The sequence below is a fragment of the Ornithorhynchus anatinus genome, chromosome 5 (genome assembly GCF_004115215.2).
Source record: "Ornithorhynchus anatinus isolate Pmale09 chromosome 5, mOrnAna1.pri.v4, whole genome shotgun sequence".
Lineage (NCBI taxonomy): Eukaryota > Metazoa > Chordata > Mammalia > Monotremata > Ornithorhynchidae > Ornithorhynchus > Ornithorhynchus anatinus.
In genome coordinates, this window is record NC_041732.1 from 104,809,554 (window position 1) to 104,821,997 (window position 12,444).

At 57.6% G+C, this 12,444-nt stretch overlaps 2 protein-coding genes across 2 annotated transcripts in view; both read right to left on the reverse strand.

Moving 5' to 3' along the window:
• Positions 1-2,144: 2,144 nt before the first annotated feature.
• LOC100084194 (rho GTPase-activating protein 25) lies at positions 2,145-12,032 on the reverse strand. Its single transcript, XM_029066657.2, has 2 exons — positions 11,513-12,032; positions 2,145-2,529 (listed from the first exon to the last, which is right to left on the reverse strand). Exons 1-2 carry the CDS (start codon positions 11,557-11,559, stop codon positions 2,334-2,336), a joined length of 243 nt encoding a protein of 80 aa, XP_028922490.2. The 5' UTR covers positions 11,560-12,032; the 3' UTR covers positions 2,145-2,333.
• The window catches only part of LOC120637990 (rho GTPase-activating protein 25-like), a 48,838-nt gene continuing 47,976 nt past the window's right edge, over positions 11,583-12,444 (reverse strand). Inside the window, exons 9-10 of the mRNA XM_039912227.1 lie at positions 11,726-12,015; positions 11,583-11,619 (exon numbers count right to left, since the gene is read on the reverse strand). Coding sequence (XP_039768161.1) covers positions 11,583-11,619; positions 11,726-12,015 — 327 coding nt within the window. The remainder of the gene's footprint in view (positions 11,620-11,725; positions 12,016-12,444) is intronic.

The window sequence follows — 12,444 nt, forward strand, 5'->3', positions numbered from 1 at the left end:
GAGACGTTCCCCGCCCACAACGAGCTCACGGTCTGGCGCCTTGTCCTGGGAGCAGGACGTAGAAGCGAACGCTTTCTACGTCCTCTGATGTAGTGGCATTCGTTCGGCACTTACTGGGCACCACACACTCTGCTAAGCACTGGGGTGGATACGATCAGTCCTCCAGGGGATGGTTCCCAGACCAGCGGGGAGGGGAGAACAGGTGGCAAATCCCCGTTTTCTAGATGAGGACACCGAGACCCAGAGAAGTGAAGGGACTTGCCCGTGGTCACCCAGCAGGCGCTCAGTGCAGCGCTCTGCAGGCGGTAAGCGCTCCATAAATAGGATCGAATGAACGGAGTGGCCAAGGGGAGTTTAACGATCTAAGCGAAGGGAAGATAGACGGAGGCAAATTATGTATAAAAAATAGAAGCAGGAGGAAGAGTAAAGGTTTATCTGCAAGAAGTTAGGATGGAGAAAAATGAAATTGAGGAATAAATAAGCGCTTGGAACAGTGCTCTGCACGCAGTGAGCGCTCGATAAATACCAAACTGATTGGTAAGTGATGAGGATTAGCTTACAGAGGTGGTTGGGAAACGCTTACCTAAGAATTGAAAATAATCATGAGAATTGTATCTGTTAAGCGCTTCCTATGTGTCAGGCACTGTTCTAAGCGCTCAGGTGGATCCAAGCAAATGGGGTTGGACACGGTCCCTGTCCCCCGTGGGGCTCCCGGTCTCCATCCCCATTTTCCAGATGAGGGAACTGAGGCCCAGAGAAATGAAGGGACCTGCCCAAGAGCACCCAGCGGACAAGTGGAGGAGCCGGGATCAGAACCCAGGTCCTTCGGACTCCCAGGGCTCTACGGTCACTCATTCAGTCGTACTTATTGAGCGCTTACCGGGTGCGGGGCACTGGACTGAGCGGGTGGGAGAGCTCAACAGGACGACAGACAGATTCCCCGCCCGCAGCGAGCATCCCTACCCGCTAGGCCGGACTGCTTCGCGTCGATCTAGACGCGGGGGCCGCGGATGGGGTTCAGGGGCCGGGAGCGCGGGCAGAAGAGGACGCCTGGATTGGGGCGGGCGTCTAGACATGGACCCCCTCCTCTGCACAGGGTAAGCGCTCAATAAATACGACTGAACGGATGAAATGAAGACATTTTATTGCATTTACAGAAAAGGAGGGTGGCCAGCCCGGAGGGTCCCCCGAGGGACGGCCGCCCGCTCGTGGCCGGGACCTGAAATAGAAATAACCTCGACCTTCCGACCTTTACCTCTGACCCCGGGGCCCAAGCGAAAACGGCAGCCGTGTTTGGCCCCCTCTCCCGGGGTCCGGGAGGGAGGATGGAGCTCAAGGTCACGGGGCTGGTCTTGGATCGCTCCCGTTTCCTCCCGAAAACCCCCTCCCCGCCCCCCGGCAGACCCTCCCTGGCACCCCACGCCGGACAGGGAGATGGCCACGAGGTCGCCCGGCGGCGAGGGCGCGATGGTCCTGAAGGCCCACCCTCGCCCGCCGTCTTTTGCTTCTCAGATGACAGCGCTAAGCACCCAACGGGGAAAGGGGGGGAAGGTCCGCGGCGACGAGGGAAAATCCTCCTCCGCTCCCGCCCCGTCACCCCACCAGCGGCCTCCTCTTCCTCCCCAAAAAAGGGTTCGGTCTCCCCGAGGCCAAGGACGGAGGGCGACGCGTCCGGCTTATTTCTGGGGCGGCGGTCCGGTGTCCGGTTGGTCCCCCACGGGTCCTCCGCGGCCTCCGCTTCGACCGGCCTTCCTCCCCGGCCGCGGCCCGGCCTCCCAGGATGAGGGACCCGGGATCGAGGGAGGAGCCATCTGGGTTTCTGGGTCAGCCCGGGGGGGCGGGTGGGGAGTGGTGAGAGTCTCGAGGGTCCGTAGGTGAGCCCCCCACTCCAGCGAGGCCTGAAGGGGGAAACCGCCCCTTTCCCTTTCCAACCACCCTATCCCCAACTCTCCTCCGGGGCCCGGCGTTGAGGACGGGGACTAATAATCATAATAGTTGCGGCAATAAGCGCTTACTATGCGCCAGGCCCTGCACTAAGCGCTGAGGAGGATACAAGCAAGTCGGGTTGCTTGTCCCACCTGGGACTCCCGGTCTTCAACCCCATTTTCCAGATGAAGGAACTGAGGCCCAGAGAAGCGAGGCGACTTGCCCGAGGTCACTCAGCGGACGGGTGGAGGAGCGGATATTAGAACCCGGCTCCCAGGCCCGGGTTCTAGCCATTGGGCCTCACCGTTTCGCCAGGCCGCGCTGAAAAGGAGGAGGAGGAGGGGGAGGGTGGGGAAGAGGACGAGATCGGGCCCGGGTTTCGGGGTTCCCGGCCGGATCTCTGGAAATCAGGGAGCCGGGGCGGATTTGAGGAACTTCTCCATCTCCTCTTCGAGAACCTTGTTCTTCTTCTCGGCCTCCTCCCGGGCCCGCTCCGCGTCCTGCAGCTTGGCCTCCAGAGCCGACAGCTTCTCCCGCTCCTTTTTCGTCTCCTGAGTCAGATGCAACACTTTGGTCCAGACTTCGAAGTTCTCCTTCTGCAAGCTGTCGTCGGGAGACACGGACACAGTCAATCCGTCGGTCCGGCAGCGGACCAGGTCCTTAACACGGCGCTTGGCGCACAGTAAGCGCTCGATGAATACGATTGAAGGGACGAATGGATGGGATTTATTGAGCGCTCACTATGTGCTGCCCTGACTAAGCCCCACTTTCCTCCTCTCCCTGTCCCTTCTGCGTCGCCCTGACGCGTTCCCTTCATTCATCCCCCCCTCTCAGCCCCACACTAATGTCCGTATCTCTCATTTATTTATTTCTACTCATGTCTCTCTCCCCCTCTCGACTGTCAGCTCGCTGTGGGCAGGGAATGTGCCTGTTCAATTCTTACAGCCGTCCTCTCTCAAGCCTTTAGTACAGTGCTCTGCACACAGTAAGCGCTCGATAAATACGATTGACTGATTTATTCAACAGTATTTATTGAGCGCTTACTATGTGCAGAGCACTGTACTAAACACTTGGAATGTACAAATCGGTAACAGATTTATTGAACATATTAAGCCTGGCTCCCCTTCTAGACTGTAAACTCAATGTGGGCAGGGAATGTGTCTGTTATATTGTCAGACTGTCCTCTCCCAAGCCCGTAGTACGGTGCTCTGCACACAGTAAGCGCTCAATAAATACGACTAATTCTTTAATTATACAAATGAATTCTATCTGTCGCCGAATTGTCCATTCCAAGCGCTTAGTACCGTGCTCTGCACATAGTAAGCGCTCAATTATTGAATGAATGAATAAATGTCTGTCTCTCCCTCTTGACTGTAAGCTCGTGGTGGGCAGGGAATGTGTCTGTTAGATTGTGCGCTCCCAAGCGCTCAGTACAGCCCTCTGCACATGGTAAGCACTCAATAAATACGATTAACTGACTTACTGACTGACTCTAATGGACTATAAGCTTGGGAGAAGATAATACAACAGAATTCAATCAATCGATCCTATTTATTGACTGCTCAGTGGGTAAAGAGCACCGGGCGACGCTCTTGGGAGCGGACAGTACGGCAATGTAACAGACACATTCCTTGTCCACAGTGAGCCGACAGTCTAGAGGGGGAGACAGATGTGAAATAGAAATAAAGAAATGAGGGAGATGGACGTAAGCGGTGCGGGGCCCGGAGGGGGGATGAAGAAAGGGAGCGAGTCGGGGCGACGCGGAAGGGAGGGGGAGAAGAGGAAAGGAGGGGTTTAGTCAGGGAAGGCCTCTGGGAGGAGGTGGGCCTGAAATAAGACTTTGAAGAGGGGGAGAGGGATCGTGTGTGGGATTGGAGGAGGGAGGGCGTCCAGGGCAGAGGCGGGACGCGGGCAGGGGGCGGACGGCGGGCCGGGCGAGCCGGAGGCCCGGGGAGGAGGCGAGCGGCGGCGGAGGAGCGGAGTGCGCGGCCCGGGGTGGAGGAGGAGGAGAGGAGGGAGGGGAGGGAGGAGGGGGCCGGTGGATGGACGGGCTTTAAAACGGATGGTGATGAGATTTTGTTGGATACGGAGGTGGATGGGCAACCTCTGGAGGGTCTTGAGGAGTGAGGAAACCAGGACTGAATGTATCTGTAGAAAAATGATGCGGGCGGCAGAGTGAAGCATGGACCCGAGTGGGGAGAGGCAGGAGGCGGGGAGGTCGGCGAGGAGGCTGAGACAGTCATCCAGGAGGGAGAGGATGAGGGATTGGATTAACGTTGGTAGCCGTTTGGACGGAGAGGAAAGGGCGGATTATAGCCATGTCGTGAAGGTGGATCCGACAGGATTCAGTGATGGATCGAATATGTGGTTGAATGAGAGAAAGGAATCAAGGATGACGCCAAGGTTACGGGCTCGTGAGACAGGAAGGAGGGTGGTGCCTTCAACAGAGATGGGAAAGTGAGCGAGGGGACAGGGATTGGGTGGGAGGATAAGGAGCTCTGTTTTGGACACGTTTAAGTTTGAGGAGGACACCCAAGTAGGGATGTCTTGGAGGCGGGAGGAGATGTGAGACTGGAGAGAGGGAGAGAGAGAAGGGCTGGAGATGGGGATCTGGGAATCATCCGCACAGAGGCGGGAGTCGAAGCCGTGGGAGCGCGTGAGTTCTCCGAGGGAGGGGGTGGAGATGGAGAAGAGAGGGGGAGCCGGAACCGAGCCTCGAGGGACCCCCACGGTGAGGGGGTGGGAGGCGGAGGAGGAGCCCCCCGAGGAGACCCGGACGAGCAACGAAGCCGAGGTTGGAGAACGTTTCCGGGAGGAGGGGGCCGTCCGCGGCGTCGAAGGCGGCCGAGAGGCGGAGGAGGACGAGGGTGGAGTAGAGGCCGTCGGATTCGGCGAGAAGGAGCTCGTCGGCGACCTCCGAGAGGGCCGATTCTGTGGGGCGGAGGGGACGGGAGCCGGATCGGAGGGGGGCCGGGAGAGGATCGAGGAGAGGGATTGGAGTCAGAGGGTGGAGACGACTCGTTCGGGGGGTTTGGAGAGGAAAGGTAGGAGGGAGAGGGGGAGATAACCGGAGGGAACTCGGGGGGTCAAAGGAGAGCAGACATGTTCCCTGCCCCCTGTGAGAAGCCTCGAGGACTTGTGGAAAGAGCCCGGGCCTGGGAGTCAGAAGGACCTGGGTTCTAATCCCCGCTCTGCCGCTCGTCTGCTGTGCGACCTTGAGCAAATCATTTCACTCCCCTGTGCCTCAGTTACCTCATCTGTAAAGCGTGGATGAAGACCGTGAGGCCCGTGTGGGCCAGGGACTGGGTCCAACCCGATTAGCTTGGATCCACCCCAGCGTTTAGTACACTGTCTGACACATAGTAAGCCCTTTAACAAATACCATTCAAAAAACAAAAAACAAAAAAATGAGCTTACACTCCGGAGGAGAGAGAGGCTTCTGTCCCGAATTACTAACCCTACTGGACTCTCTCAAACGTTCAGTACAGTGCTTTTGCACAGAATACTCATTAAATCCCATTGATGGATTAATCACAGGGCAGGGCAACCAGATGACAATACAGAAGCAGTGTGGCCTAGTGGATAGAGCCTGGGAGTCAGGAGGACCTGGGTTCTAATCCCGGCTCTGCCGCTTGCCTGCTGCGTGACCTTGGGCCAGTCACTTCACCTCCCTGGGCCTCAGTTCCCTCATCTGTAAAATGGGGATGGAGACTGTGAGCCCCATGGGGGACGGACACCGGGTCCAACCTGATTAGCTTGGATCTTCCCCAGTGTTTAGAACAGTGCCCGGCACGTAGTAAGCGCTTAAGAAATGCCACTTGTCAGCTGTGTGACTGTGGGCAAGTCACGTAACTTCTCTGTGCCTCAGTCACCTCATTTGTAAAATGGGGATTAAGACTGAGCCTCATGTGGGACAACCTAATCACCCTGTATCTCCCCCAGCACTTAGAACAGTGCTCTGCACATAGTAAGCGCTTAACAAATACCAACTTTATTATTAAGAAATAGCACGGGTATCATATGGAACTCTTCCCCGCTTCAAAGTGACCAACTAGCGGAAGAAGGCCCTGGAACACCCAATCACCTGCATAGACGGCGAAGCCACGGAGTCTATCCGGACTCCACTCTAGCATTGACCCATCTTGGAAATTCACTAACGATTCCATCATTTTAAAACCCTCCTAAAGGGTTATTGGGCGCTCAGTTGGGCAGGCTCCGTATTAAGCGCCCCGGAGAGGACAGTACAACAGAGTTGACAGACACACTACCCGTCCACGAGGAGCTTACAGTCTAATAATAATAATAACAGTAATAATTGCCAATGACTTTCTGCGTGCCGGGCACCGTACTAAACGCTGGGCTCCATCCGAGCGAATCGGGTCGGACGCGGTCCCCGTCCCACGTGGGGCTCACGAACTCAATCCCCGTTTTCCAGATGAGGCCGAGGAGGCGCAGAGACGTGAAACGACTTGCCCCGGCTGACGCAGCAGCGTACGGCAGGCAAATGGTGGAGGCAGGATTAGAACCCATGACCTTCTAGAGTCTAGAGAGGGAAAGGGACATAAGTGCCGTGGGGCTGAGGGTGCGGTGAATCAAGGGGGCAAATCCAAGCTTTAGGGAAGGGAGATCGTAAACTGGAAATTCTCTCTAGACCGTTAACGGGAAGCAGCGTGGCCTAGTGGGTAGAGCCCGGGCCTGGGAGCCAGAGGACCTGGGTTCGAATCCCGGATCTGCCACTCGTCTGCTGCGTGACTCTGGGCGAGTCACTTCACTTCTCTGTGCCTCAGTTCCCTCATCTGGAAAATGGAGATTGAAGACGGTGAGCCCCACCTGGGACAACCTGAACACCTTGTATCTCCCCCAGCGCTTAGAACAGTGCTTGGCACGTGGTAAGCGCTTAACGTCTCTCTCGTTCACCCCACGCATCCTATCCGTTACCGAGACCTGCCGGTTTCACCTTGACGATATCGCCAAGATCCGCCCTCTCCTCTCCACCCAAACGCCTATTTTACCGGTACGGGCTCTCATAATATTCCGGCTGGATTATCGTGTCAGCCTGCTCTCCGATCTCCCTTCCTCCCGTCTCTCCCCGCTCCGGTCTATCCTTCACTCCGCCGCCCGGCTCATCTTCCCGCAGAGACGGTCTGGGCCCGTCACTCCCCTTCTTAAACACCTCCGGTGGTCGCCCGTCGACCTCCGCTCCAAACGAAAACTCCTCACTCTAGGCTTCGAGGCTCTCCGTCACCCTGCCCCCTCCCACCTCTCCTCCCTTCTCTCTTTCCACCGCCCACCCCGCACGCTCCGCTCCTCCGCCGCCCGCCCTCGGTCTCTCCCGTCCCGCCGTCGACCCCCGGGCCGCGTCCTCCCGCGGTCCCGGAAGGCCCTCCCTCCTCGCCTCCGCCGAACCGATTCTCTTCCCCTCTTCAAATCCTTGCTTACAGCTCACCTCCTCCGAGAGGCCTTCCCACACTGAGCTCCCCTTCTCCCCCTACTCCCTCTACCGCCCCCCCTTCACCTCTCCTCAACTTAACCCTCTTCTCCCCCCATCTCCCTCCGCTCCTCCCCCTCTCCCTTCCCGTCCCCTCGGCACCGTCCTCGTCCGCTCGACCGTCTGTATCTTCGTCACCCTATTCATTCCGTTAACGAAACGTACATCGCCTCGATCCTATTTCGTCGCCGTCGTCTCTACGAGACGTCCTTCCCCTCGACTCTATCTATCGCCGTCGTCCTCGTCCGTCCGTCTCCCCCGATCGGACCGTGAGCCCGTCGGAGGGCGGGGACCGTCTCCATCTGTCGCCGACTCGTTCGTTCCGAGCGCTCGGTCCGGTGCTCTGCACATAGTAAGCGCTCAATAAATACTATTGAACGAATGAATGAACGAATACCATCATCATTATTATCATTCTCTGGGCCTCAGTTTCCTCATCTGTAAAATGGGGATTCAATATCTAGTCTCCCTCCTCCTGAGGTGGTGAGCCTGATAAGGGACGGGGATTCTATCCAGCCTGATTAACTTGTAATAATAATAATAACGGTGTTTATTAAGCGCTTACTCTGCGCCAAGCACTGCTGTAAGCTCTGGGGTAGATTCAAGGTAATGAGGTTGTCCCACATGGGGCTCCCAGTCTTAATCCTCATTTTCCAGATGACGGAACAGAGGCTCGGAGGAGTGAAGTGACTTGTCCGAGGTCGCCCAGCCTATAAGTGGTGGAGGATTAGAGCCCAGGTCCTTCCGACTCCCAGGCCCCGGCGCTAACCACTAAGCCACGTTGTTCCTCGTGGGTCTTACACCCTCCGGCCTACTCCATCTTTCCCCGCTCGCGGCGGGCCCGGCCTCCGCGGGCCGGGCAGGGACCCCACGGCTGCACACTGGGGTTTCGGTTGAGTGCTTACTATGAGCCAAATACCGTGCTCAGCGCCGGGGTAGGGACGAGGTAATCAGATTGGGCCAAGTCCCTCTCTCGGTTTCGGAGGGAGAATAAATACGGTAGCCCATTTCACGGGTGACGAAACTGAGGCCCAGAGAAATGAAGCCGTTAAGAAGAAGAACGGTAATATTCGTAAAGCGCTTACTATGTGCCAAGCACCGTTCTAAACGCCGGGATAGACACAAGATCATCAGGCCCCACATGGGACTCACACTGTAAGCAGGAGGGGAAAACAGGTACTGAATCCCCATTAGCCCGTTGTTGGGCAGGGACTGTCTCTATCTGTTGCCCAACTGTCCTTTCCGAGCGCTTAGTACAGTGCTCTGCACAGAGTAAGCGCTCAATAAATTCGACTGAATGAAGGAATGAGGTTTTTAAGATGAGGGAACTGAGGCCCAGAGAAGCGAAGCTATTCGCTCAAGGTCCCACAGCAGGCAAGTGGCCAAGGTAGGATTCGAACCCAGAGCCTCTGACTCGCAGGCCTGGGTTCTTTTCACTGCTTGTCTGTACTATTTGTGTATTTGTATACTATTGTGTAGATTTGTACGTCGTTATATTACTCCCTACAAGCACCGGGGGAATAAATGTAGAGTATTTAAAAATGCTCACCAAATTCGAGGTCTTTTCAAGGTTTAAAAAGGACTTAAATTGCAGAGTGTGTGTCCTAGTAACGATGGCATTCGATTGTATTTATTGAGCCCTTACTGTGTGCAGAGCGCGTGGGAGAGGACAATAAAACAATAAACAATAGAGGAGCGGCGTGGCCTAGTGGCAAGAGCCTGGGCTTGGGAGTCAGAGGTCATGAATTCTAATCCCGCCTCCGCCACGTGTCAGTTGTGTGACTTTGGGTGAGTCACTTGACTTCTCTGTGCCTCAGTTGCCTCATCTGGAAAAGGGGGATTAAGACCGTGAGCCTCATGTGGGACACCCCTATTCACCCCAGCACTTGGAACAGTGATTGGCACATAGGGAGCCTTTAACAAATACTATTATAATCATTATTATTATTATTATTATTATTAAACAGACACATTCCCTGCCCACAACAAGCTCACAGTCTAGGGTTGGGGAGACAGACATTAATATAAAAACCTAAATTAGGGATATGGACGTAAGTGGTGCGGGGCCGGGAGGGGGGATGAAGAGAGGGAGGGAGACGGGGCGACGCAGAAGGGAGAGGGAGAAGAGGAGGGGGGGGGTGCAGTCAGGGAAGGCCTCTGGGAGGAGGCGGGCCTTCGCTAAGGCTCTGAGAGAGGAGAAGAGTAGCCGTCTGTCGGCAGGCACTGTGCCCAGCCCCGTGCTAACCGCTGGGGTAGAGACAAGGTCATCAAACCCCGCGTCACCCAGGGTTCACAGTCTGAGAGGGAGGGAGAGGCGAGACCTTATCCTCACTCTACACGTGCCAACTGGGGGCACGGAGAGGTCAAGTGGGTTCCTCGAGATCACACAGCAAGGCCGTGGCAGAGCTGGGACTGGAAGCCCCGTCTCCCGACTCCCGGGCCTGGGCTCTGTCCACTGGGCCACACCGCCTGTCACGCTGCCCTAGATTTTCCCTGGGTTTTGTTTCTGTTGTTTTGGTCTTTTATGGTACTGTTAAGCCCTTACTGTGTTCCCGTCTCTGTACTAAGCGCTGGTATTGAGGCAGGGGCCCTGTAGTGGAGCGTTCAACGATACTCATGGGTGTTTAGTAAAGTCGCTTCACATTCCTATTCCTCTCCATCCGAAAGGCTCCCACGTTCATCCAGTGCCTCATCCTCTCCCGCCTGGATTCCTGCATCGGCCTCCTCGCCGACCTCCCTGCCTCCCGTCTCTCCCCACTCCGGTCCGTACTTCACTCTGCCGCCCGCATCGTTTTCCTACAAAAACGTTCAGGTCCACGTCTCCCCGCTCCTCGAGACCCTCCGGGGGTTGCCCATCCAGCTCAGGGTCAAACAGAAACCGGTCCCCGTCGGCTCTAAAGCCCGTCCGTCCCCCGGCCCCCTCCGGCCTCCCCTCCCTCCTCTCCTCCTCCTCCACCCCGGGCCGCCCGCCGCGCTCCTCCTCCTCCGCTCGCCTCCTCCCCGGGCCTCCGGCTCGCCCGGCCCGCCGCCGACCCCCGGCCCGCGTCCCGCCTCTGCCCTCCCTCCTCTAATCCCACAGACGATCCCTCTCCCCTCCTTCAAAGCCTTATTGCAGGCCCGTCTCCTCCAGGAGGCCTTCCCTGACTACGCCCTCCTCTCCTCTTCTCCCTCTCCCTTCCGCGTCCCCCCGCCTCGCTCCCTTTCCTCATCCCCACAACCCCACGGCCCCACATCCGCTTACGTCCACCTCCCTCATTTATTTCTTTCTCTTCGTGTCCGTCCCCCTCTCTGAACCGTCAGCTCATTGTGGGCAGGGAGTATGTCCATTTTTTCTTCTACCGTGCTCTCCCAAGGGCTCACTCGAGTGCTCCGCACACGGTAAGCGCTCCGTCAATACGAAGCAGAGGGGCTTAGTGGCTAGAACCCGGGCCTGGGAGTCAGAAGGTCACGGGTTCTAATCCCCCACCTCCGCCCCTTGTCCGCTGGGTGACCTTGTCCAAGTCTCTTCACCTCTCTGGGCCTCAGTCCCCTCCTCTGGAAAATGGGGATGGCGACCGGGAGCCCCACGTGGGACAGGGACCGGGTCCGACTCTCTTTCCTCGTATCCACCCCGGCGCTCCGTACAGTATATCGCGATACTGTGGACTCGTTTTTGTTCCGTTCTCTTTCGCTCCGCCGTCGGTCTCCCCCGATAAGACCGCGAGCCCGTCACTGGGCAGGGATGGTCTCTGTTGCCGAACTGTCCGTTCCAAGCGCTTAGTACAGTGCTCTGCACATCGTAAGCGCTCAATAGAGACTACTGAGCGGATGAATGAAATGCCTGGCACACAGTAAGCGCCTAACAAATACCGTCGTCATCGTGATCATCATCATTCATTCAGTAGTATTGATTGAGCGCTTACTGTGTGCAGAGCACTGGACTGAGCGCTTGGAATGGACAAATCGGGAACAGATCGAGAGGGTCCCTGCCCTCCGAGGGGCTCACGGTCGAATCGGGGGAGACGGACGGACGAGAACGATGGCGGTAAACAGAATCAAGAGGATGAACAGACTCAAAGGTGGAACGAATGAGCCGGCCGCTGGCTTAGGTGTCCTTACCCCTTAATCTGCTCCTCGAAGTCCTTTTTCTGCTTCTCGATTTCCATCCTCAGTTGCAGGGTGAGCCGGTTCAGGTCCTCCTCCGGGGCCCCTCCCTCCCGGGGGTCCTCCCCGGAGCCCCCCGGGGGCCCCCGGGAAGCCCCCGGGGACCCCCGGGGACCCTCGGCGGCCTCCTCGGCCGGGGGGGACGAGGGACGGCGGGTCGAAGTCCACCCCGAGTCCGAGGTGGCGCCCAGATCCTGGGACAACGTCCGCTTGTGTCCCCCGCCGGCCTTGGGGTCGGGCGAGGGGGACCAGAACTCGTTGTCGAAGATCTCCGCCTTGACCCCCTGACCCTCCTGGATGGCGGTGGACAGGAAGCACTTCCGGTTGGGAAGGGTCTGGGTCCTCTTCCTGGACTGCAGCTTCCAGGCCTCGGGTCGGTCCCGCTCTTGGCCGTTCTCCCCGGGGTCGACGCCGCCTCGGAGAGGGCCGCCGGGGCCGCTCGCCACCGCGTCGCTCGCCTAGGGGAGAAGCGTCGGGGTCAGCGTGAGCGCTCTTCGAAGTGCTGGGAAGAGCCCGGGCCTGGGAGCCGCTTTCAGTGGGTCGGTCTGGACTGTAAGCTCGTTATGTTTATTCTTCTCTCCCAAGCGCTCAGTACAGGGCTCCGTGCGCAAGTAGGCGCTCAATAAATGCCATTAATAACCGCCATTTCGGCACGCCTCGGCCACCTGAACGTTTCGGTACTCACAACCCAGAATAAGAGAGGAGAGAAGAGGAGCGCGGCCTAGTGGCAAGGGGCCGGGCTTGGGAGTCGGAGGTCGTGGGTTCTAATCCCGCCTCCGCCACTTGTCAGCTGTGTGACCCGAGGCAAGTCGCTTCGCTTCTCTGGGCCTCAGTTCCCTCATCTGTTAAATGGGCACGAAGACTGTGAGCCCCTCGTGGGACAATCT

Coding starts and splice junctions, on each gene's coding strand:
- LOC100084194 (XM_029066657.2), bottom strand. CDS start 11,559: ATGGAAATCGAGAAGCAGAAAAAGGACTTCGAGGAGCAGATTAAGGG. Junction 2,530..11,512: donor TTCGAGGAGCAGATTAAGGG/GTAAGGACACCT, acceptor TCCCGACGACAG/CTTGCAGAAGGAGAACTTCG.